At 36.0% G+C, this 23,847-nt stretch overlaps 1 protein-coding gene across 1 annotated transcript in view; it reads left to right on the plus strand.

The window, feature by feature from the left end:
* The window catches only part of UBR5 (ubiquitin protein ligase E3 component n-recognin 5), a 141,078-nt gene that overhangs the window by 52,696 nt on the left and 64,535 nt on the right, over positions 1-23,847 (plus strand). The window contains exons 6-18 of the mRNA XM_059902338.1: positions 271-460; positions 658-817; positions 1,398-1,547; positions 3,332-3,543; positions 12,134-12,250; positions 12,335-12,445; positions 13,055-13,209; positions 14,508-14,625; positions 17,800-17,984; positions 21,180-21,289; positions 22,131-22,243; positions 23,260-23,403; positions 23,491-23,602. Of these exons, the coding sequence (XP_059758321.1) occupies positions 271-460; positions 658-817; positions 1,398-1,547; positions 3,332-3,543; positions 12,134-12,250; positions 12,335-12,445; positions 13,055-13,209; positions 14,508-14,625; positions 17,800-17,984; positions 21,180-21,289; positions 22,131-22,243; positions 23,260-23,403; positions 23,491-23,602 (1,877 nt within the window). The remainder of the gene's footprint in view (positions 1-270; positions 461-657; positions 818-1,397; positions 1,548-3,331; positions 3,544-12,133; positions 12,251-12,334; positions 12,446-13,054; positions 13,210-14,507; positions 14,626-17,799; positions 17,985-21,179; positions 21,290-22,130; positions 22,244-23,259; positions 23,404-23,490; positions 23,603-23,847) is intronic.

Genomic DNA, 23,847 nt, shown 5'->3' on the forward strand with positions numbered 1-23,847 from the left:
GCTTGGTATGTGGTTCTTTTAAAAATTGTTTTAAAAGATGCAAAAGTGTGCTATATATCTTTCTAAAAAGTGAGTTTATACTTCAGCATTTAAAAAAATTGGAAGTGTTATTTTAAAGTTCAGTTCTATTCTGTCAAAATACTACTATAGCATATTACGTCAATTAGAAAAATAGCTTTATCATATTCTAAGATAATGAAAATGAGACCCAAAGCGATCTTTCTGAATGATTGTTTAAAGTGCTGTTTCTTTAAATTCTCCAATATTTAGAAGTCGCTGGAGTTCTGGAGTGGGTGGAAGTGGAGGAGGATCCTCTGGTAGGTCGTCAGCTGGAGCTCGAGATTCTCGCCGACAGACTCGAGTAATTCGGACGGGACGGGATCGAGGGTCTGGGCTTTTGGGCAGTCAACCCCAGCCAGTTATTCCAGCATCTGTGATTCCAGAGGAGCTGATTTCACAGGTATGGATCTTGTAGAACACTTAACGTAAGACAGCAGGACAGGGTGAGGTTTAACTAAATATAGCGGGCTGTAGTCATGATTTATATCATGAATTGTGAAATACTGGTTTTCTGTATTGATCCTAGAAAGCTGATTTTAATAAAGAAGTTATGAAAAAGATACTTAGCATAGCACTCTTCTTTATTTTTTGTTTCAGGCCCAAGTCGTTTTACAAGGCAAATCCAGAAGTGTCATTATTCGAGAACTTCAGCGAACAAATCTTGATGTAAACCTTGCTGTAAATAATTTACTTAGCCGGGATGATGAAGATGGAGATGATGGGGATGATACAGCCAGTGAATCTTATTTGCCTGGAGGTTGGTGGATCACCATCATGGTTTTCTCATCTCTGAAGGGAGAGATTTTTTTTGACTGGGGAATGGAATTTTAAAGTGCAATAGATTTTCTGACTGTTCTTTCCAAGGTGGTAGATATTTCTCACTGTAGTGTTTGATTTGATGGTAAAATTCTCTTTAAGGGAAAATGTTTTTGCTCAGTGGACTTGTGTTTGGTCCTAGTAAAGGCATGGATGTATGTGCATGTCTTTATCACTGGCTGACAGATGACTCTGGAATTTTGATGCCCTTATTGCTGAATATGGAATAACTGAACTGCATTTAGATTTTGACTTTCTGTGATGTCACAAGAATCTTAAATAGTGATCTTGTTTTCTTGTGGTAATTTAGTAGTTAGCCCAAGCAACAATCATGCAATTGATATTTCTTAAAATCTATGTTAATAACGTTAACTTTATTTCCTAGGTAGTTACTGCTTTTCTTCTCAGGTTATGTCAGTAGTCAGTCCCTGATTTTAATGTTTTAATTTTCAGGGACTTTTCAATGGTCTGCAGATTTTTTTCTCTATATCTGTTTCATTTATATTTGTTTCTATTTATAGAGGATCTTATGTCTCTTCTTGATGCTGACATTCATTCTGCCCACCCAAGTGTCATTATTGATGCAGATGCCATGTTTTCTGAAGACATTAGCTATTTTGGTTACCCTTCTTTTCGTCGTTCGTCACTTTCCAGGCTAGGCTCATCTCGAGGTAATTTTGCATTTATTTCTTTGTGATTATTGGCTGACTGTATGGAGAGATAGTGGTAGAATTCATTGTATGTGAACTTTTAATATTACAGTAGACGAAATCATTACTTGTTAGTGTTTTTGGATGCTTTGGCATTAAAATAGTTACTTTTGATTTTGAAGAGCCACAGTAGAACTTTAGAGATGATCTTATCTAATAGTAGCATATATGTAAAGGGTTACAACTTACCTAACTGTATTTTTAAATTAGGAATATGGATTCTGAAGTAAAAGCAGAATTCTGCTTTACGGTGACATGCAGCATTCAGATAACAAGTCTCTTTAGTTTATTTGATTAAAATAAAGTGATTATTTTGTTCATTTTAAACCCTGGTTAGATGGAAGAGTGAAATATGAAAAAACTTATTAGAATGAGATTGATCAATAATAAATATATAGAAATGCTTATCGTACTAAAATGATATTTTCAGAAGTTTGAAATCTTGAAAAGGTATAGTACACAGTAGAGTTCAGAAAGAAGGTTTTGAAATCATACAAATATAAACCTTTCTCTGTGTATGTTGATATGGATTTAGCTTGCATTTTAACTTTTGTAAGTCAGTATTTTTACTTTCCAGAATGTAAAACTGCTTGGTTGAAATAACAGGCAAGAATCAGATATATTATTTACTTATCATTAGTAAACTGGAAAGGATGCTGTTTTATATTAAGACCTTACTGCAAACACCTAGTACTTGAAAGCAGTTTTAAAATAACAGACTTATGATGATCTTTTAGTGTACTGAACCTATTATGTAACAGCTTAAAATTTTTTTAAAAATAAGTGCATATTTTACTGCCTTAAATGCATCAAGTATTGCATTTCAGATATTCAATATCTAACACAAATAAAACTCCTTCTAAATTTCTCCCTTTTGCTTTTCCTTAGGTCATTCTATGTGGGCATCTGTTTTACTTTGAACCATATGAAATTGGTGGTACTTGACCATGTTAGATCTGCATGGATGGCAGTTTTATATGGTTCAACTTAATATTGTTTTCAATCCTTACTATCCAAGTCTTGGAAAGTTTATTTTGGTTGCCTATTTTAAAAAAGTAATATGTGAGCAAGCTGAAAAAAACTGGTTTTAAAAAGTTTGTAGGCCAGTTTCAGGGGAAGCATTTTTGTAAAGTAATCTTCTGTAAAGATTCTCAAAAGAAAAAAAATTCTGTCTAGTTTCTCAAAAATTTTAAGACTATTCCATAAAAATCCAGCCTATAAAATTACTCTAAACAAGGGCTTGGATTATCAGAAGTTTTATAGTTAATGTTAATGGATTTTTATTTTACCCTTTCCAAGATTTGTTTTTTTTTTTTTAATCTGTATGTGTAGACTCTCTAACAAATACTCTTTTTTGGTTTATCTAACGTGTTAAAATTTTAAGTTATGAATATTTTCTAATATATTTAAAAGTTATGGTAAACATTTTTAATGAAAGCCAAAAATTTAAAACTCCATTTAAAAAATCCAAAATCCACTTTAAAATAAAGCAGTTCCGCTCTAAAAGCATATAGTTGGAATTCAGAAAAGTCTGCCCCTACATAGTGCTTAAAAATGCTAGTTTATAATTTTCATACATTCACTTGAAAGAGTTAATGTTTTGAATGTTGCATGTCAAGCTTATTAGATATACATTTACATTAAATTCTTGTGAGTGGATAAACTGCTGTTAGTTGCATCCTGAAGGGTCTTTACTAGAGAGTGGCTTACTTTTATCCCACTGGTGTGACCCAATTGCATACCAGTTCTCCTTCTTCCCTTAGAGAGAGACTCTGAGCTGTTGCGTGAACGTGAATCCGTTTTACGTTTACGTGAACGAAGGTGGCTTGATGGAGCCTCATTTGATAATGAAAGGGGCTCTACCAGCAAGGAAGGAGAGCCAAACTTGGATAAGAAGAATACACCTGTTCAAAGTCCAGTGTCTCTAGGAGAAGATTTGCAGTGGTGGCCTGATAAGGTATTTGAAAAGAATCCCCACCCACCTTTTCCATTTTAACTGAGTTCCTGGCACTCCCCTCCACCCCCCCAAAAAGGTTTCTGTTTTATTTCAGATTTTCGTACTGTCATTTAAAATGCAGACATAGGACTTCCCTGGCGGTCCAGTGGTTAGGACTCCGTGCTTCCACTGCAGGGGTCCTGGGTTCGATCCGTGGTCAGGGAACTGAGATCCCTCATGCTGCATGGCGCGGCCAGAAAATAAAAAATAAAAATAAAATGCAGACATAAAGTGATATTTTTGTTTTGTTTTAAAATATAAGTAGATCATCTTTATTTGACAGTACAGGAGTCGTTTTAAGGAGATGTGTTCAGTGGTGCTATTTCTTTTTCTACTTGATGAAGTAAATCAGAGAAATAAGGATGGTAGTTCCAGATAATACATCAGCATTCTGTTTCAGGATTTCTTTTCTGGTGGTAATTACACCAGTAACTAATGGTATATTTCTTGATAGGAATTTGTTTTGTACTGTCAAGAGTACCCCATTTTCTGCAGGGCAGGTTTCTGGTCATTGTTACAAGCATGCACGTCAGGGCAAGATTAGGGATCTGCGTTTCTTTGATTAGTTAGCTTTCCCGTTTGATGGCAGTGAATTCTGACAGGCCCTTTGCTCTAAAAGCTGTGGGAGACAAAGCAGGCTGAACAGGAATGGACTGGGAGAATTATGCTCTGCATCCTGAGGAGTAGTACAATGACTAGCTTCTAGAAAGCATGCAGGATTTAAGTTGATTTGAATCTGTAAAAATCCATCACTGCTACAAGTGAAACAGAGTTGACACATCCTTTTATTTTACTTTTATTTTTATTTTTATTGGGGTGTAATTGATTTACAATGTTGTGTTAGTTTCAGGTGTACAGCAAAGTGAATCTGTTACACAAATACATATAATCCACTCTTCTTTAGATTCTTTTCCCATATAGACATAGTCTATTGATGGTGTGTAGGTTTCACTGTCTTAAGTGATTGGTAATTTATCTTCAAAGGCTCCTGTAGGAAGCCATGGGTTTTTCACGTGTTTTTTGGAGTCCTGTTTCTTATTTCCAGAGCCAGTTGGATAAGAAATTTTCTAAAGTAGAAGTAAAAGAAGATAAGAACTTGAAGGTTATCTCTAGCAGATAAGGAGATTCTGACGTAGATTTCTTTTCTTTCTTTGAAGTTGAATTTGGGATATTACAGGAAAAATATTATTTAGTGTTCTGAATTTGTTTATTTTTCATAGTTATTGTGAATCTTGATGTAGTTCATTTATTTTCCTCTGCATTCAGCTCATGTGGAAAGCTTGAATGCAAGAAGGAACATGAATTTCAATCAGCCTCTTTGTAAGCAAAAGGTTATTCTGTTTTCTTTGGCAGCTGACAGACTTTCCCTGAATTGTATTCTCTTACTTATTTCCATAAAACTAGAAATGTTCCAATTTCTACTTTTACTTCATATGGTAGGAGGTGATTTAAACCATTGGGCTTTTTCTTTTTCATTTCTTTTTTTTTCCCTACATTGTTCTTTGTTTCCTGTTTCTCTTGTCTTGATCATGCTAGAGCTGTGTCTATGTCATATTGGCAGGAAGTAATAGAGGACTCATTAATCTTGTTTTAATAGTGCCATTGCATACATATTAGTGTAGGCTTCTTTGTCACACATCTGAAAGTGTTTTGAACAGTATGAGTTTAGCAAGCTTTTTCCCTGGCCAGCGTACTCTCTGTTAGAGTTAGCCGGTCTTTGTTGGCCTTTACTGATAGGCATGGTTTTGGGTATAGCTTGTTTTCAGAGACAGTTGCTAAGTGCATCATAAAATCTTGACACTGTACAGGCCTTACTTACTTAGTGTGTTACTTGGTTTGTTTAGACATTGAATGAAGGAGAAATAGCAGTGTGTGCAACAAAGTATATCCTACCTATACCTTTTTTTCCTATTAAAGAAAAACCTAATTTAAAATGTCACTGAAGAACTACTTTTTATTAGCTTGTGATTGAAATTTAGACATCAAAAATTTCAGTTCAGGGAAAGAAAACAGCATAAACCTAATTAAGCTGTTAAGCATTATCCCAGTTATCAACAAACCATTAGATGATTGTTTGCAAGGCTGAATGCTACAGTTGGAAAGAGAATGCAGAGAGTTGTTAAAGGGCCTTGCTTTTAGAAGAGTGTGCAAAATGATCATACAGGGGCATAGGATACAGTCCACATGAAGAAACAGGCACTATGTGGGGCCTTATTAGTCCTGCAGAATTGGGGGTGGTGATCCCTGAGGAGGAGAAAAGGGTTTGGGGGCAAGCTTGACAGGAGATGGAGAGGTAGGCGGAGAGAGCAGGGAGGTATAGGGCGTCAGCACGCACTGTTTGGAAGTAGTCTCTCTCTCTGTCTCTTTTGTTCTCTCTCTCTCTCTTTTTTTTTTTTTTTTTCCCTTTGTTTTTTGGTGGGGTGGGGGGGGGGGGGTGGGAAGAGGGTGTCCCAGCTTAATTTCAGAAATGACCTAATCCAGTATTTATAAATTGTAAGTTCGGTTAGTATCCATGGTATTTTTCATTCTTCCTTTTGTTAGAGTACCTGAGAAATTCCATTGTTAAATTATCTGGAATAATCTTGACTTTCCCACCACCTATTTAGAGGAACAGCTACTTCTTCAAAATTTCACCATTTTCTAGGCTAATAAAGCTCCTTTAATGGTGGAATGAATGTTCTCTTTAAGCCTTTACAGTATAATCTTAAACTGAAAATATTTGAGGTAACCTTAAACTTTATTTCCATAAATTATTTTTTTTGATTTAAATGTCAAAATTAGTATAAAAGCATATTTGGGAACCCTTGTGCACTGTTGGTGGGAATGTACATTGGTTCAGCCACTATGGAAAACAGTAGGGAGGTTCTTTAAAAAATTAAAAACAGAACTACTGTATGATTTAGCATTTCCACTTCTGGGTATTTATCTGAAGAAAATGAAAACACTAACTCGAAATACATGTACCCCCATGTCCATTGCAGCATTGTTTACAATAGCCAAGATATGGAAGCAACCTAAGCATCCATCAATGGATGGGGACACACACGCACACATGCACGCGTGCCAGTATTATTCAGCCATTAAAAAAAGAATGAAATCTTTCCTGTTTTCGACAATATGGATGTCCCTTGAGGGCATTATGCTAAATGAAATTAGTCGGAGAAAGACAGATACCATACGCTCTCACTTAAATGTAGAATCCTAAAAAAAAAAAACCCACCAAAAAGAGAACCAAGCTCATAGATACAGAGAACAGACTGGAAGTTGCCAGAGGTGGGGAGTGGGGAAAATGGGTGAAGGGGTCAAAAGGTAAAAAGAAAGAAAGAAAAAAAGCATAAAGTTTTTTCCCCTCATTAACTTTTCAGCATCTTTAAAAAAAAAAAAAAAGCATAATTAATAATTGTAGAGCTGTTGAAAGCTCCATGAAGACAGAGGTGAGGGTCATCGAGTCAGTAATTGAGTAGCCTTGATTAAATGCATATTGTGTGTTAGGCCTTTTGTTCAGGTGTTAGGGTGAGAGTTTTGTAGAAAGGCAGAACAATGATGTTAATACTTTGGTGTAAGTACCATAATGGAATTAGGTATAAGAGGCTTTGGGGAATCACAGGAGGCCAGAGTGATTACTAAGAGTTACTTTGCTGGGAAGGTGCAATCTTTCAATTAGGCGATTATCTAACATGGCTCCATTTTCGCTTCTCAGTCATTTTTGGAATTTACTTTTCTCAGATTAGAAATTTAGTTCTGTGTTGCTGAATGTCTACATTTACACTGTAACTATATATATATATATATAGATAGATAATTATATATACTGATACTTACACCAACCTACTTCCAACAAGAATCTAAAGTGACTGATAAGAGAATAAAAAATGCAGCTACAATAATAACAAGGGCTGTTAAAAGTAAGAATGCAAAGGTAAGAGCTAAGTAGTAAATGCTGAAGGGAAAGGGCAGAGAAAACTTACGCGGAAATCCATGCTAAGTAAATCTGCTGAAGTTGAACATAAAAACTTCTGCTTTGTGCCCTGTAACAAAACAAACCCTTTCAAATTAGAAAATGCACACATCCTTTATTTCCAGTAAGCTCCCAGAGAAGAATTTGACGAAAGTTGTGTGGTGGGTGATGAAGAAACGAAACTGATTCAGCAAGTCAGTATTGTTAATTTACAGTCATGTCCCTTACTATTCTGGATCTATTTTTGTATAGTTTAGGGAAAATAAGAAAATTTATTCTCCACCAGCCTTTTGAATTGTAGAGTTGTATGTTATTCTCAAGTTTCTTTGAATGGTGTTGAGAGGAAATAGTCCCATGACATTTGGCTCCTTAAATTATTTGAAGCAGCATCACTGTTGGGACCAGTTGATCACACTTGTTGGTCACTCTGCTTCGCCTTCAAGGTTCTAGAAGTGGAAGTTGGGTGAGGAAGGTCTTTTTTTTTTTTTTTTAAATCGACATATGGAAGCTTCCAGGAAGTATCTGTTAAAAGTTGGCTAGGTGTGTCACAAATGTACTTTAATAATGAAGTAAGAGCAAAAGGAGAAGAGGTCATGAAGAGGAAGAGAAGCCAGGCATAAGGAGAAAATGGAAACCTAGATAGGTAAGGAGAAGTGAAGTGTGAATAAGGACAGTTGACCAAACTGTGCCATGTAACCTGTAGTTGTATAACATCCATTTCAGCCATAATACACAGCACATTGCAGTTAGAATTGGTACTTAATGGGAAAGCTAGTGTTTGCTGATAGTAGGAAAATTTAAAGGTTTGTGGGGAGAAATTTAGGAATAATAAGACCAATTTTTAAAAAATATAAGTCACTAACTAGATGAAGTTAATAGGAGTTCATGTTGCTATGCTGGATGACCTTTTTCTTTTCTTTTTCTTTTAAAGCTTTGGCTTTTTTAGGTAATTTTTATCATATTTTTGACATTTTCCATCTGTCTTTAGGGAGGGATTCCTCATTTGGTTGATGTTTAATGTTCAGACAGTTGCAAATTTATTGATTAGATTCAGCTTCTAAAGGATTCGTTTTGTTAAAAAAAAAAAAATAGAGCTACAAACTACTGATCTTTAAGGAAATGTGCATATCCACCTTTTCCAGTTGGGTTGAAGCAGTGCCCAACTCGCTCAAAAGCAGCCACTAGTATTTCATCAAAACGATAAAAGCCTTGTTTTCTATGACATTATGAAGTGCATGAGCTAAAATACTGTTTCTTTGTGTGTATTTGATTGCTTTGTATTTCTCCACCTACTGATCTAAATTAAGCAAGAGACAATAGGTGATTTTTCCATCATCATCCTTTGGTTGGTGGTTTTGCCATCCCTCCACATTTGTCCATAATGGATTCTCAGGGCCTTCAGGGTTCACTTAGCTCATTCAGGACTAATGAGCTGGGGAACACTGGCCCATCCTTGAAGGATATAGGCAAGTCAGTTCTGAGAGTGCCTCACACACCATGCTGTGGCTATAGGGATGAATTGTTTAGGATTGTACTGCTCTGGCAGAGTTTTTACTCAAAAAGTTTGAGTTGAGATATATTTGTTCCTTCAGTTGTCAGTGTGCTCCTACTATGTGCCAAGCACCCAGCTGGCCCGTGGGAATGTAGAGGTGAACTCGTTATGGACCTCCCCATAGGCAACTCACTGGGGAAGACAGACATTCACATACAATGAAATGTGTTCACAGCATGACCAGTGCTAGACTGAAGGTGTGAATACGGTATTTATAGGGGCTCAGAGTGGGGAATGACTAACACCACCTGAGAGATGTGGCAAAGACTTCACAGGGGAGATGACATTTAAGCAGCATTTTTAAGGTTAAGTAGGCATTAACCAAGATGCAAAGGCATTCCAAACACATCAAGTATGGACCTACAGTCAGGAAAGGTCAGGGTGTGTTTGCGGAACAGTGAGAAATTGAGAATTGCTGCTCTGTGGTGGGAGAAGGAGAAGAGCAGGGTGGAGAAGACCAGAGAGCCCTAGACAACTTGCCAGAGAGTTAGGATGTTGTTCTGCCAGCAAAGTTCTTAGAGAAATGACATGCTGAGATTGGTGGGGTTTGGTTTTGTGTATTTTTAAGGAGACGAGCACTCTTGGCACAGTGGTGGGAGAAAGACAGGAATAGTAAAAATCTAGAGTCAGTTAAGAGACTGGTAGAATTGTTACAGAAAGGAATTGTGAGGATCTCAACCAAAGCAATGACAGTGAGGACACATGAAGGGAAGAATCTGCGAGGAAGTTGAGACAAAGTATAGCGTTGGTTTGCTAGTCACCATCTGGTTGAGAGAAGAGGAGGAGTTGAAGAGAGGGCCCAGGTTCCCTTGTTGCCCTCCTATTACAGTGTGGGTGGTGATGTCATTCGTGGAGGTGGGGACTACAGGGGACATGTAGCTTTGGAGGAGACGATGGATTCATTTTGGAGATGGTAGGGTGCTTTTCAGACATCCAGACAGTTAATCTGCAGGTTAGTCTGGAGATAGAAGATGTACATGTTTAAAAGCATGGTGCCCCAGTAGATACAGTCACTTAGGCTGAGGGTGGAGCATAATTTGAATAAAGGGACAAGGACAGAATCTGGGTCAGGGAGTACATGGTGGTACAAGGGAGGTGGAGAAAATACTGCAGTCATGAAGACAGGAGGAAGACCAGTAGAGAGTAGTGACCTGTGAACAAGGGAGAGGAGAGGTTCTAGAACTGGTGATGAACAGGGTCCAACGGTTCAAAGAGTTTGAAGAGAAGATGGATTGGTTCAATGCATGGGGCATCGATAAGGCTGTTGCAAGAGCAGGTGTAGCTGTCAGTGCGAGCCGGTGAGGTGAGACGCGCGCCAAGTGACAATTCACTTCCCCGGGCCTAAGGCTGAAGGGCGGACTGGTTTGGATAGTTGTTGAGGTAATGAGAGAGGGTTGTATCCACTGTGTGTGGTGAGTTGTCCTTAGATAGTAGAGAGGGACACTTCTTTCTCTGAGATGGGGAGGGGGAGGGGAGAATGGTGTTTTTTCATTAAGTAAATCTGGATGGAGATGGAAATACTCAGGAAGCTTGTGCCTTTTGGGTGAGTAGGAGATGAAGTCAGGGCAGCAGAGTAACCAGAGTTGAATTTGACCACTTATTTGTGCCAGGTACTTTAATATATGTTACTTTATTTGGTTTTCACCACCCCCCTCCCCATTGTGTTATTATTATACCCATTTTAGAAGTGAAGAAATGGGTTCAGAGAAGTTACATAACTTATCTGAAGTTACCTACTTAGTAAGTGTTGGATCCAGGTTTTGGACTCACTTGGTCTGATTCTATCATCTTTTTAACCAAGGGGTCAAGAAGGAAGTGTGAGGTAGAAATGTTAAGATTTGATGCAACAGCCCTGGAGAAAGTACACAGTGTTTTTCAGATGCCCACGGTGAAGGGGAGAGTAGAATTGCTAAGTTGGAAAATTTCAAGTTTGGTCTCTTTCCCATCCCTCCATAGATGTGACTTGAAAATAGAGCTGACTGGCACTGGTAAAATAGAAGATTAAAATTAGTGTTCTTTCTATACAGCTCTGAGGCGTAACCTGTTGTTACTATAAGTCTTGGCAGGCTTCACAGACTGTAGCTGAGCACCGTAACCCATCTGACCAAATAAGACTGGAATTTGACGGAAACCTAAACAGACGCCATTACTTTAGCATACTCTGGAGCCAGGGGTATCAAAGAGAGCAGAGGAGTTTTGCAGTGGCAAAAATACAACGTAAAATCTTTTATTGGCAAGTTTTGCTGTGAGATTTCTGATCATTTTGGTCTTATGTTAAAAAAATTATCACTTTATCATTGATATTATTTATTTAATTTATTGTCTGAACTTTTTCTAATTTAATTGCGTTCCAACTCATTGCATGTGCATTGCTTTAAAACTAAATAAACTTTTACCTTAAAAAACAACACAGACACTTGTTTCAGCAGCTTGGAATAGGCTACAGGGAAGGAATCTTGTGTTGATACTCGACTTTCCCCACTTCAACTCCTTAGTCTGTTTTTTCTTCATTTATTCAACACGTTTATTGAGCATCTACTCTTCACTGTTCTAAGAACAGGGGATACAGTGGTGAACAAGACAAAGCTTATATTTGAGTGAAGTAGACGATAAATGAGTAAATACAATATGTCAAGTTGTGAAGTGCTGTGAACTAAAGAAAGCAGTCAGGAGATGGAATATTAGAGTGCTGATTTTGTAGATAGTGCAGTCAGGGAAGGTCACATTTGAGCAGACTTGATTGAGGAGAGGGAGTGAGTCACCTGAGGAACAAGGCAAGAGAACAACAAGGACATGGTGGGATCCTGGCAGGAGCGGGAAAAAGGCCAATATGACTGGAGGAGAGTGAGTTTGGGGGTGGGGTGGGGGGAGGCCGGGCCACTTAAAGGAGGGCATTGCGGGCTGTGCTGGAGACTTTGCTAAAGCGGTTTGTGTGTTCACATAATTAATCGAAATTTGATGTAGTAATTAATGTGATGCATCCAAATCTTTAGGTTTGGCAGTTGTTATATTTATACCACTGTGTTATTTTCACTATATAGGATGGAACAAAATTCATCTGTATTGGGGCTCTGTATTCTGAGCTTTTGGCTGTCAGCAGTAAAGGAGAACTTTATCAATGGAAGTGGAGTGAATCTGAGCCTTACAGAAATGCGCAGGTATTTCATTATATTAAATCTTGCTTTAAATAGCTCTTCAAATCAGCATACAAAATGGTAATCATTTTTCTTACGCTTTCAAAGAATCCTTCCTTACATCATCCACGAGCAACATTTTTGGGGCTAACCAATGAAAAGATAGTTCTCCTGTCTGCAAATAGCATAAGAGCAACTGTAGCTACAGAAAATAACAAGGTATGACACACTGTAATAAGCATTTCTTAAATTCTTGATTTTCTTCCTCTCCCTGCCCCTTTTCCATCTTTTCATTTCTATCTTTCTATCTAACTAGATCTGCAAATACAAAGTGTCTCAAACCTTAGTACAGTAATCCAATGTATAATCTTTTTATTGCTGGTTTATCTCTGCATTATAATTCCTTTTCAGAGATAGCTTTCTACTTTAAGGGAAGGAAAAAATATTCAAGCTAAGTGCTGGCAAAAGAGGAGATATTGAAGAGCTACAATAGATAGATTGAGGAAGTATGGATATTATACCTCAGATTATCAGTGTGACTTTAGAGTCACTAAATTTGTTTAAAAATTGTTGGAGGCACATATTTACTTTCAATTAATGCCTTAGAGATGGCTTTAGACATTTATTTCAATAACTACTATTTTGATTGATTTGCGTGAAGAAAGTATTTTAGCTTCTAGTCTTATTAAGAACGTTTTCTGAATTACTTGTTTTTCTAGCCTTTAGAATTCCAGTCCACAGTGTAGGTATTCCTTGCCCTTGTTTTGACCACAATCCTTTTGAAAAGATTACTTGTTTTTATTTAATCCTCTAATGTTTTATCTTTAGGTTGCTACATGGGTAGATGAAACTTTAAGTTCTGTGGCTTCTAAATTAGAGCACACCGCACAGACTTACTCAGAACTTCAAGGAGAACGGATTGTTTCTTTACATTGCTGTGCCCTTTATACCTGCGCACAGCTAGAGAACAATTTATATTGGTGGTGAGTATCACAGAGGGGGATATTGCATATCAATGGATGCTTTTATGTACACAGATAGGTGCTTTGAGTAGTGGAATACCAATAGAGAAGGTCAGTTGAAAGATAATGCTTTAGACTCACAGAAAACAAACATGGTTACCAAAGGGGAAAGGGGGTGGGGGAGAGATAAACTAGGAGTCTGGGATTAGCAGATAGAAACTGCTCTATAGAAAATAGACAAACAACAAGGTCCTACTGTATAACACAGAGAACTATATTCAATATCCTGTAATAAACCATAATGGTAAAGAATATGAAAAAGAATATACATATATATACAATATGAAAAAGAATATATATTTTGACCACAATCCTTTTGGAAATTACTTGTTTTTATTTATAATTCTACATGTGTATATATATTCTTTTTCATATTCTGTATATAGAATATACATATATACATATACATATAATATTCATATTTATTTCATATTCTATATATATAATATAATAACTGAATCACTTTGGTGTACACCAGAAACTAACACAACATTATAAATCAACTATACTTCAATTAAAATTTTTAAAAAAGCTAATGCTTTATAGAGAGGGAAATTTTCACTTTGGAGCAAAGTAACATTGGTAAAAACCCTTAAGATAAAGAAAAGCTTATAAAAATAATACATACTTAGTGACTATAATTATGAAATTTTTAAAAGGTATAAAGTAGAAACAAAAATCACCTATAACCCTACAACCTGAATGTAACAATTATTAACATTTTGGGAGTATTTTATTAATCTTTTTTTTTTTCCTATATATAAACGTGTACTTTGCTTTTACTTAATTAGAAACAGAGTGTTTTTCATTTAACAGTTACATAAAATATAATTTTAAAGGTTATTAAAGTACATCATTGTATGAATATTCTGTGCCTCATTTAATTATTCCTTTAATGTTCGAAAGGGACTTCAAATGTATTTTCTGTTGTGTTTTAGGGAATTATCAGCAACTTTGCATTGGTAGAAGTAATGTATAGGGGAATCTACTAATGAAACAGAATTATTTGGAAGAAAATATCAAATGATGAATTTCCTATGACTTTTAATCCTAAATGTTTAATAAAAATGGACCCAGTTATGTATTAAACCTGTGATCAAGTTATGATTATTAGTGTTATACATGCTAATATTATACTGAGGCAAAAATATTAGAGAAGGAATATACTAGGAATACTTAAATATAATGTGTGTAATTTCAGATTTATTTAGTGGGCTTCTTCGCTGCTTATTTGTCCAATTTTTGCTTTTCCTTTTCAGGGGTGTAGTCCCTTTTAGTCAAAGAAAAAAAATGTTAGAGAAAGCTAGAGCAAAAAACAAAAAGCCCAAATCTAGTGCTGGTATTTCTTCAATGCCGAACATCACTGTTGGTACCCAGGTAAGTGGTTAGAATTAAGTCTGTCCTGAGACTTCTCTGGTGGTCTTCTTCGGGTAAGTTTCCACGCTCCCCATGCGGGGGGCCCCAGATTTGATCCCTGGTCGGGGAACTAGATCCCGCGTGCATGCCGCCACTAAGAGTTCACACGCCACAACTAAGAAGTCCGCATACCTCAACTAAGAAGTCCGCATACTGCAGGCAAAATAAATAAATAAATAAATACATATTTAAAAAAAAAAAAAGAATTACGTCTGTCCTAAGGGACATTGTTGCTCATCAAAATCATTTTCTTCCCCTGTAATTAATTCCCCCATAGGCAGTTTTATAAATGAATGTCATTTGAAGGACCTGGTTCCAGTAGTATGTATGTGCCACATCACTTTTTATTCAATAGCTGAGTAACATAGATTCTGCCCTGATGTCAGTTGGTTTTCCTGTGGGACAGGAATCTCAGATTAGCCTGGTTTTAAGAATCATTTGGTACTTAAATGTAGAGTTTAAAAATGTAGAGTCTGGAGCGCCTTGCCTGAATTATTCCTTCAGTTGGCTGGTGGTAGGACGCAGGTTTCCTTATGTGTAACAAACATCCCAGATGATTCTTATGACCAAGCAGTTTGAAAGATACTGCTCTCTGGCGATATTGTCAGCATGAGGCAGGAGGCTTCGTCAAATCCTCGTGTTTCTGCTAGTTTCTGAGATGGTTTTAGCTTCTTATATATATATCTTATGGAATGTGATTTTTCTAGTACCCCAGTGGTTCTCAAAGTGTGGTCCAAGGACTCCTGCTGGCTTCTCAGCCCTTTCGGGGGATCTGTAGAGTCCTTCTTTTTCCAGTTACCTATCTGTGTAAGGCTGAGTTGTCGTCATATACTTTAGCTAAAGGAACATATTACAGCAAATTGAATGCAGGAGCATACATGGGACTCCAGCTGCCTTTCATTAAATTAGACATTAAGAGATTTGCAAAAATGTAAACAATGCCACTTTTCTTGCTGATTTTTTAAAAAATGTAGTTATTTTTGTAAATTATATTAACATGGGGTTTATTAATATTAAATAAATATTTTAAATTTTCAGTTTTAATTACTAATACATTAAATACCAACTATATATGACCCACATAAACAAAAGATTTTGGGGTCCTTGGTAATATTTAATAGGGGGAGATGGTCCTGAGACCAAAAGAGTCTGAGAACTACCGTTATACTTCTAATTCATTAGATTATTGTAGAAATTTATCTTCGGGTTAAAAGTTGACATTTATATTCATTATAGCAAGTGCTGCAGTGAGTGTTTAAGGACTTTATAATCCCTAACGCTTAGACAAATGGTGGTTTTTGTGACGTAACATGGCACTAATTTCCTCATCTAGCACTTTTTTCAATTCAGCTTTTTCTCATCACTATAAGGTGGTATCATGTTTACATTACCTGTGTCTTAAAAAGTAATCACTACTTTAGCTGTTACTTTTCTCCAAAACTCAGCTTATGTACTTCTTATTTTTGTTTGGACTCCATTTTTTTTGGTCCTATTCATGGTTGTCTTGTTCTGAGTCCTTTATTGGCCTTCCAACTAGGAAGTTTTCAGCGATTACCCATTATTGAATATTGTTGTTTAGTCTTCATTATTTACATCAGTTGGTTTGGACAGATCTCTCTTTTCAAGGAGCTCCCCTTTTCTTATTCAGTTCACATACTGATTTCTAATGTTTTCAAAGTTCCTTATTTATTAGACTCACATATTAGGATATCCTGGCAGATGCCTTATTAGCATGTAGGATGACATTACTATAGACAGGGAGGGTAGAAAAATCCTTTAAAGATGCACTGAAGAAAAGCTTTAAGCAAAATAGCTTGGCACTAAATTGGTGAAAAATAGCAGCATATTCCAATACTTCGGTATAGAATAAGATTTTGTTTTAAAGTGTAGAAAACTGGAGGTTTAAGACAGTCATGGCCACGTAATGGGGAAATCGTTCATATATTAACATCAGAAAGGTCGATCAGTTAAGAGTTTGCAGCAGCACCTGCACTCACAGATCATAATTGTGGAGAGTAGTATGTTTAGCAAATATTCGTTGCATGTCTTCTTATATGCTGGATATACACCTTCTTGTCTCTAAGGTGCATTTATTTTTATAAGAAGGTATTAATGGATAACATATCTTCTAATATATCTTGCCACATTTCTTTGACAATTATAGCCTTCTTTCTTGTTGATCCTCTTTCAGTATTTAAGCTTTCACCAGTATTTTCCAAAAATTTATGGATGAAATCTCTCTTTAAGTCAACCTAAGCAGGACATACCTTTTCAAGAAGTCGGCTCTTCTGAACTATTCATTCTATGCCACAGAGCTGTATTTAGTGACACACAACTGTTCTTTGATAAAACTCCTGCTGTGTCAGTTATTTCCAGTTCCTGTACTTCTCAAATGTATCACCTCCTTCTGTGTGACTTATATTTAATTATAAATTGACAAAAAACATGATCATCATATAGTCCACTGTCAAATATAACATAATCATTAGTCACTGGATGACTGAACAGAATGTCAGTAAGATTGGACTACTTTAGAATCAAAAGAGATTTCCAGAAATAATGTTCATATCTCATTTAGAGTTACTGTTGGTGCATTTGGCAGTGTCACCTTAGAGGTTATTGGTTTTAGAGTATGACCTAGGGGTGCTCCATGGCAGTGAGAATTTATAGGTTATTCACTACTGAACTCAGTTAACTTCTAACACTAATGTCTACATATTCTTTTTCTAATTTAAGAGAAAACTTACATTATCCAGTGAAATTCTGGCTTGTAGGAAACAACAGTCTTCTGAGGGAAACAAGTATCGGTAGAGATGAAGTTATGGAGCCTATATATAGATAGCATCATGAATTAAGGAAGAAAATAATTTAAAATTATAAGAAACAGACAAAAAAATGTAATTGTTTTGTTCACATTTCACTTTTTAAATAATAACCTTTTTAGCTTCTTCTCTGCTATTTCTCTTCTGTGTCCTTGTGGCAGAACAGTCAGGCTATTTGCTGCATGAAATTTTAAAGTTCATTTTTAGCAAATGTGCCAAAATTATTCCTGCTCCTTAATTTGGGAACACATAACTCCTCTAGTTTGTTTTAAAATTATGTCATCTTGATGGTGATTTTTCTTTTGTTTGCTAGGTATGCCTAAGAAATAATCCTCTCTATCATGCTGGAGCAGTTGCGTTTTCAATTAGTGCTGGGATTCCTAAAGTTGGTGTCTTAATGGAGTCAGTTTGGAATATGAATGATAGCTGTAGATTTCAACTTAGATCTCCTGAGAGCTTGAAAAGCATGGACAAAGCTAGCAAAACTACTGAAGCTAAGTAAGTACTATGCCCTAACTAATTTTGATTTTACACCGGTTTCTAGTTTGCTCTGTATATGAAGGGGGGTAACCAAGGAGACTTAGAGGTGTACAGTGACTTAGAGAAGTGTTAACGTGAGGGGGTCTTATTAAGATCCCCACGAATTTTGAAAGGAATTGGTAAAATTTACTGTTTGCAGATTGGTTAATACTTGTATATTATAGTTATTCTTAATGTTTGGTGGCCAGATTGGTGGTGTAGAGTTCTCTTTTGATGTCTTTGTTTTGTCATTAGAGTTCATCCTTGGAAGGTGTTGTATAGCAGTGATAATATGTTCAGCCTTACTGTCTTAGGCAGACTTTTTCCTCCTCTCTCCATGTATAATCATCTTAATTTCTACCAAACATCTTGCCTGCGTCTTGATCATTGAAAGGGTTTTATAGGTTAATGTGCTGGGGAGGGAAATTCCATAAAGGATTTGTAAACTTTTGGGTTGGGGGGGATATGTGAACAGAAATACCACTGAATTGTGTATAATCCACATTCTGGGGCTGGCTTACTGTTTGGGAGCCAGGTACACAGATCTTAACACCTGTACTTTTAGAAGTATCTACTTATCTTTAAAAATATTTGTGTATTATAATTTGGTTGTTCGGTACACGATCTTAAATACTTCAGTAAAGTTTCAAAATTACTTTTTTTCTTAATGTTGTAAAAATACATGAGCATTATAGAAACGTGGAAGAGTAATATAATATCACATTCCAGAAATAGCGTTTTAAATATTTTGATGTACTATTTTCTTTTATTCTAAATGTATACAAGCATTGAAAAGAAATGATTGGGACTGTAAAAATCTATACATATAGATTTTTAAAGTTCTGAAATTTTTTGCTCAAATTAATGTAATGATTGTACAAGGATTACTGTTAAAATAAGTTTAAAAAAAATAAGTTTAAAGATATTCTTTAATAAACCAAAGCTACTGTAATTTATGCCTAATTAAGATTTTTTGCTTTATTTTGTGCTTTGTTGTGCTCTCTGTCTTGTTTTTATTTTTTTAAATTAATTAATTTATTTTTTTGTTTTAGAGTATGTTTATTCAATTAAATGGATTTATAATATTTGTATTAAAGTGCAAGATATGGTGTGGATATTTTTCAAGCACATGAATTTCAGCTGGCACTAGATTTAGGAGGAACCCGTGTAAGAGAAAAAGGTTTTTTAGAATCCTCTTCCTTATCTAGCCCGTATTAGCTGATCAGATTGAGCATTCTCAATACCAGACTCTAGACAATTGTTTTTTAAAGGCTTACTTCATTGCAGGCAAAGGCATAAGTAAAAATACCACATTGCCATCTTCCCTAAACTCCCACATTTTATCCCAGGGCAGGTCATACTCTTGGTCTGGGTGTTCACCACGATGGTGGAGATGCGTGTTGATGGCTGGTGATATGTGACTTCTCTTAGGTCATAAATTGATCCTTACTTGGCAGCTCTTTTCCTTTGCTTCTTCAAAGAGAGAAACCAAAGTGTTGAGTAGGATGTGACATGCCATCTTTTTTTTTTAACATCTTTATTGGAGTATAATTGCTTTACAGTGGTGTGTTAGTTTCTGCTGTATAACAGAGTGAATCTGCTATACATATACCCCCATATCTCTTCCCTCTTGCGTCTCCCTCCCTCCCGCCCTCCCTATCCCACCCCTCTAGGTGGTCATAAAGCACCGAGCTGATCTCCCTGTGCTATGCGGCTGCTTCCCACTAGCTATCTATTTTACGTTTGGTAGTGTATATATGTCCATGACACTCTCTCCCTTCGTCCCACCTTCCCCTTCCCCCTCCCTGTGTCCTCAAGTCCATTCTCTAGTAGGTCTGCGTCTTTATTCCCATCTTGCCCCTAGGTTCTTCATGATCATTTTTTTTTTTTAGATTCCATATATTGTCTTGTTTTTAAAAATAGGTGGATAGACTTTCCCTCTACTTGCACTGATTGTTTTTATCCTAAAAATAAAAGTAGCGAAATACATTTTCATTGTTTATGAAACTTTGTAAAGAGCATTTGAAATCTTTTTGATGTGCACAAGTAGAAAACGAGATTAAAATAGGATGTGGTATTTATATCCTGTGATTTATTAAGTTTTTCAGAATCTTCCTTGAAATTTGCCTTCTCTATTAATAAACTTAGTAAAAGAACTAAGTGAAATTAAATGTTAAGAAGATAATCATTTTCATGCCAGTAGACTCTTCTAGTCATGGAAACGTGCTGACTTTAAGCGTGCTCGTGATGAGTCAGTACTGCCTTGCTTCCACCGTCACAGGATTTGCAGAGCAGCCATGAGTATTCATGTGTGCTTGTACTGAGCACTTTGCTAAGATGCTGGTAAAAATAACGCTGTTTTTCTATGCACTATTTCTAAACTCAGGTGAAATTCCTGGTGGAGTTAATAGCAGATGAGGGGGTTAAGATGATGACCCTGATTATAATATATACCAGCATGATCTATATATAACAAATTTCTGAGTAATACATGACTTTTTGCTCTAAAAATTGACTTCTGCCTTTCAATGATTAAAAATATTATATTTTTACCATCTGTAGAATATTATGTAGTTGCTGTAGTTACCTTCTCGAGTATAGCATTAATGAAATAACTCAAGGAAGAGGGATAGTTTATTAATACTATAATTTCTCATTTCAGTTATAGCAGGTGATTATTCTTGGACCATCTGGTGGTAAAGTTTTATAAGCCATTGCGAGGAGAGTTCCTTCTTTGAACTCTAGGAAATTAATGATATAGTATACTTTTTATTTATTTGCCTTTATCATCTTTTCAGTTAAATTGCGATGTCCAAGTCAGGGTTCACTAAAGTGTGAAACTTGTTTGCTCAAGAGGCTTATGATAAAGCTATGTTGATAAATTGAGTGTAGCTTTTGTTGTTATTCCTAGATAAGGCTTATCTGAACCATTGTTCCAAGTTGTTGATAGCTTCACATAGTATATTTCTTTCCTATTTTAAAACATTAATAAAAATTTGAAGTATGCAATGTGTATCTTTTTCAGTTTGCATCCTAAAGAATAATACCATTTTGTATGTTTTTACTATTTCATTCCCTAATGGGAATAAACTTGAGTCTTAAAAATAAGCCATTTGACAAGTTCCTAATATTTCATTTTCCTAATTATAAGGAGGATCTTATTTCTAATTGCAGGCCTGAAAGTAAGCAGGAACCTGTGAAAACAGAAATGGGTCCTCCACCATCTCCAGCATCCACGTGCAGTGATGCGTCCTCAATTGCCAGCAGTGCATCAATGCCGTATAGTAAGTTTTATGTGTAGTACACATTGGTCAAAGTAAGATCCCAGGCAGAGAGCTGTGTTCAGTTTGCTTCTGATTTGAGGCAACTCAAACCATTTTTAATATCTTTTAATATAAATTGTGTTCCTACTAGTTTGATTTTTTTCAATGTGCAACTTTATTTAAATAGAAAAACAGTATTTACAGTGTTGAGTATTCTTGTTGTTTTTGCGAGTTATAATTTTCTGCAATATGTAAAGTGCATTGCAGTAATAGCAGGAAATACTTGCCACTCTAGAATATCTGCCTACCTTTGTTGGGACTGTTATTGTAGATTGGTTATGGCTTGGTCACAACTTTTGCTCAGAATTTGTAGAATTTAAAAACCTAGATTTACTACTGCACCTTGGATTTAAAGAGTTTTTTTTAAAAAAGCTTTCCAAAGTACATTTATTTTCTAGTTGTAATTGCTTTGTACTTGAGGAAATTGAAAGTTAGTTTTTAATAGTCATGTGCTAGTTTTAAGAACAGCCCAACAGATCCTCCTTTTTAAACATTGGTCAGATAGCCCTAATTTTGAGGGTCCAGAATAAGTTTAAAATTTTTAAATACTTCTTTGCAGTTGTTTATAGTAGTGTTAATATCGTTAGGCATTAACGAACATGGATATTTTTCACTATGAATTCATTTAAAGTGGAAGTTGGTTATGAAAGCTCAATTCATAAAGCAGTAGTTCATGAAATTTATTTAGATATCTCAATTATGTATCCCTTTACAAATGATCTTTTTTCATATATTTAGATGAAATCTATAAAGTCTCTTTCACATTTTCTTTTTGGTACTTACCATTTTGTTGTTGTCTAAGAACGACGACGGTCCACCCCTGCCCCAAAAGAGGAGGAAAAGGTGAACGAAGAGCAGTGGTCTCTTCGGGAAGTCGTTTTTGTGGAAGATGTTAAGAATGTTCCTGTTGGCAAGGTTTGTTCAGAATATCTAAGAATTAGTTACTAACTGAACTATAATGGTATTGGTTATCGAAGAACTTACGGTTGGTGAGTGCTCATCAGCCCTTTCCTCAAGGCTGCTTTATTTATCACCTCTAATGATCTCTTTAGTCCCATCCTTTAATCTGATGCACGTATCTCCTTTGTCCCTGACAGATGAACTGAAGATTATTATACCTCGCCTTGAGCATTTATGGTGATATTCTGCTTTTTTTAAAAAGTGTTATTTTGGAATAGTTATAGATTTACAGAAAAGTTGCAAAGAGATAACATTACTTTTTGATACAGTCCGTTCTTTGGGACTGTTACACAGTTTTAATGGAGATGATCTTCCATAACATTTAAAAATCTTGCTACTGTCTTTAAGCTTCCACTTTCTCTTCCCTTCTTCCTGGAGAGGGTCTTGCCTCCTAAGAAACCAAGTGAGTAGAGTTCATCAGCTGGAATGCCATTAATTTCACCTTTGTCTTCTCACATTCTTAAAAACAAAATGGGACTATAGCTGTAGAATACCTGCACAGTAACTTTTCCTGATTGCTCTTTAGTTTCTGAGATGGGATGGTCTTTCATTTGGACTTAAAGGGCAGAGTAGATACATCATGTCCTGCAATTTACAAAGGCCTTTTGATTTCAAATAGAACTGTAGCTTACGGGCAGCTGTGTTTTTCTAAGATGATCACATTGGCTTAAAATCAGAAGCAGTAAGTAGCAGAGGTAGGACTCAAGTGTTCTGGTTTCAAGTCCTGTGCTTGGCTCTCTGTGCATTGCTCACTCCACCTGTGTTGTCCGTGGATAATATGTCATGGATGTAGATGTCAGCAGTGTATTTGGTGAGTGTGTTAGGTTAATTTTACAACTTGATGATCATTGTAGAAACATACTCATAAGGAATTAAATGCCTTCAGTGTGAAATTGGTTCAATGACTCTAACTTGCATATTGATTTCATATGAGTTAGTGTTAACATTTATCGTATTTACCTGTATTCTAGGTGCTGAAAGTGGATGGAGCCTATGTTGCTGTAAAATTTCCAGGAACGTCCAGTAATACAAACTGTCAGAACAACTCTGGTTCAGATGCTGACCCTTCTTCTCTCCTTCAGGATTGTAGGTTACTTAGAATTGATGAACTGCAGGTAAGTGTAGAGGACTCACTCAGCAGGTGACTGTCGGGACCCTGAGTCTGTTACAGATTTGAGAGCAAAATTCCTTTTGTCATGCAGGTTGTCAAAACTGGAGGAACACCAAAAGTTCCCGACTGTTTCCAAAGGACTCCTAAAAAGCTTTGTATACCTGAAAAAACAGAAATATTAGCAGTGAATGTGGATTCCAAAGGTAAAGATTTTGTAACTTTTCTGACTGGCATACTCCATGTTCTATTAATACTTGTGCAGTAAATGGGAATTAGATCAAGTGGTTTGGGGCATTTGGCAGTTTTTGTCCCCTGTGTGTAACATTATGGAATGAAATGTATCTACATTTGAAATGTGGCTAGAGATGTAAAATTTGGTAGGTACTTACTAGAGTTTACTAAAGATGTATAATATTTTTTTTTTTTTTTTTTTTTTACATTTATGTGT

This window comes from Balaenoptera ricei, chromosome 17, assembly GCF_028023285.1.
Source record: "Balaenoptera ricei isolate mBalRic1 chromosome 17, mBalRic1.hap2, whole genome shotgun sequence".
Taxonomy (NCBI): domain Eukaryota; kingdom Metazoa; phylum Chordata; class Mammalia; order Artiodactyla; family Balaenopteridae; genus Balaenoptera; species Balaenoptera ricei.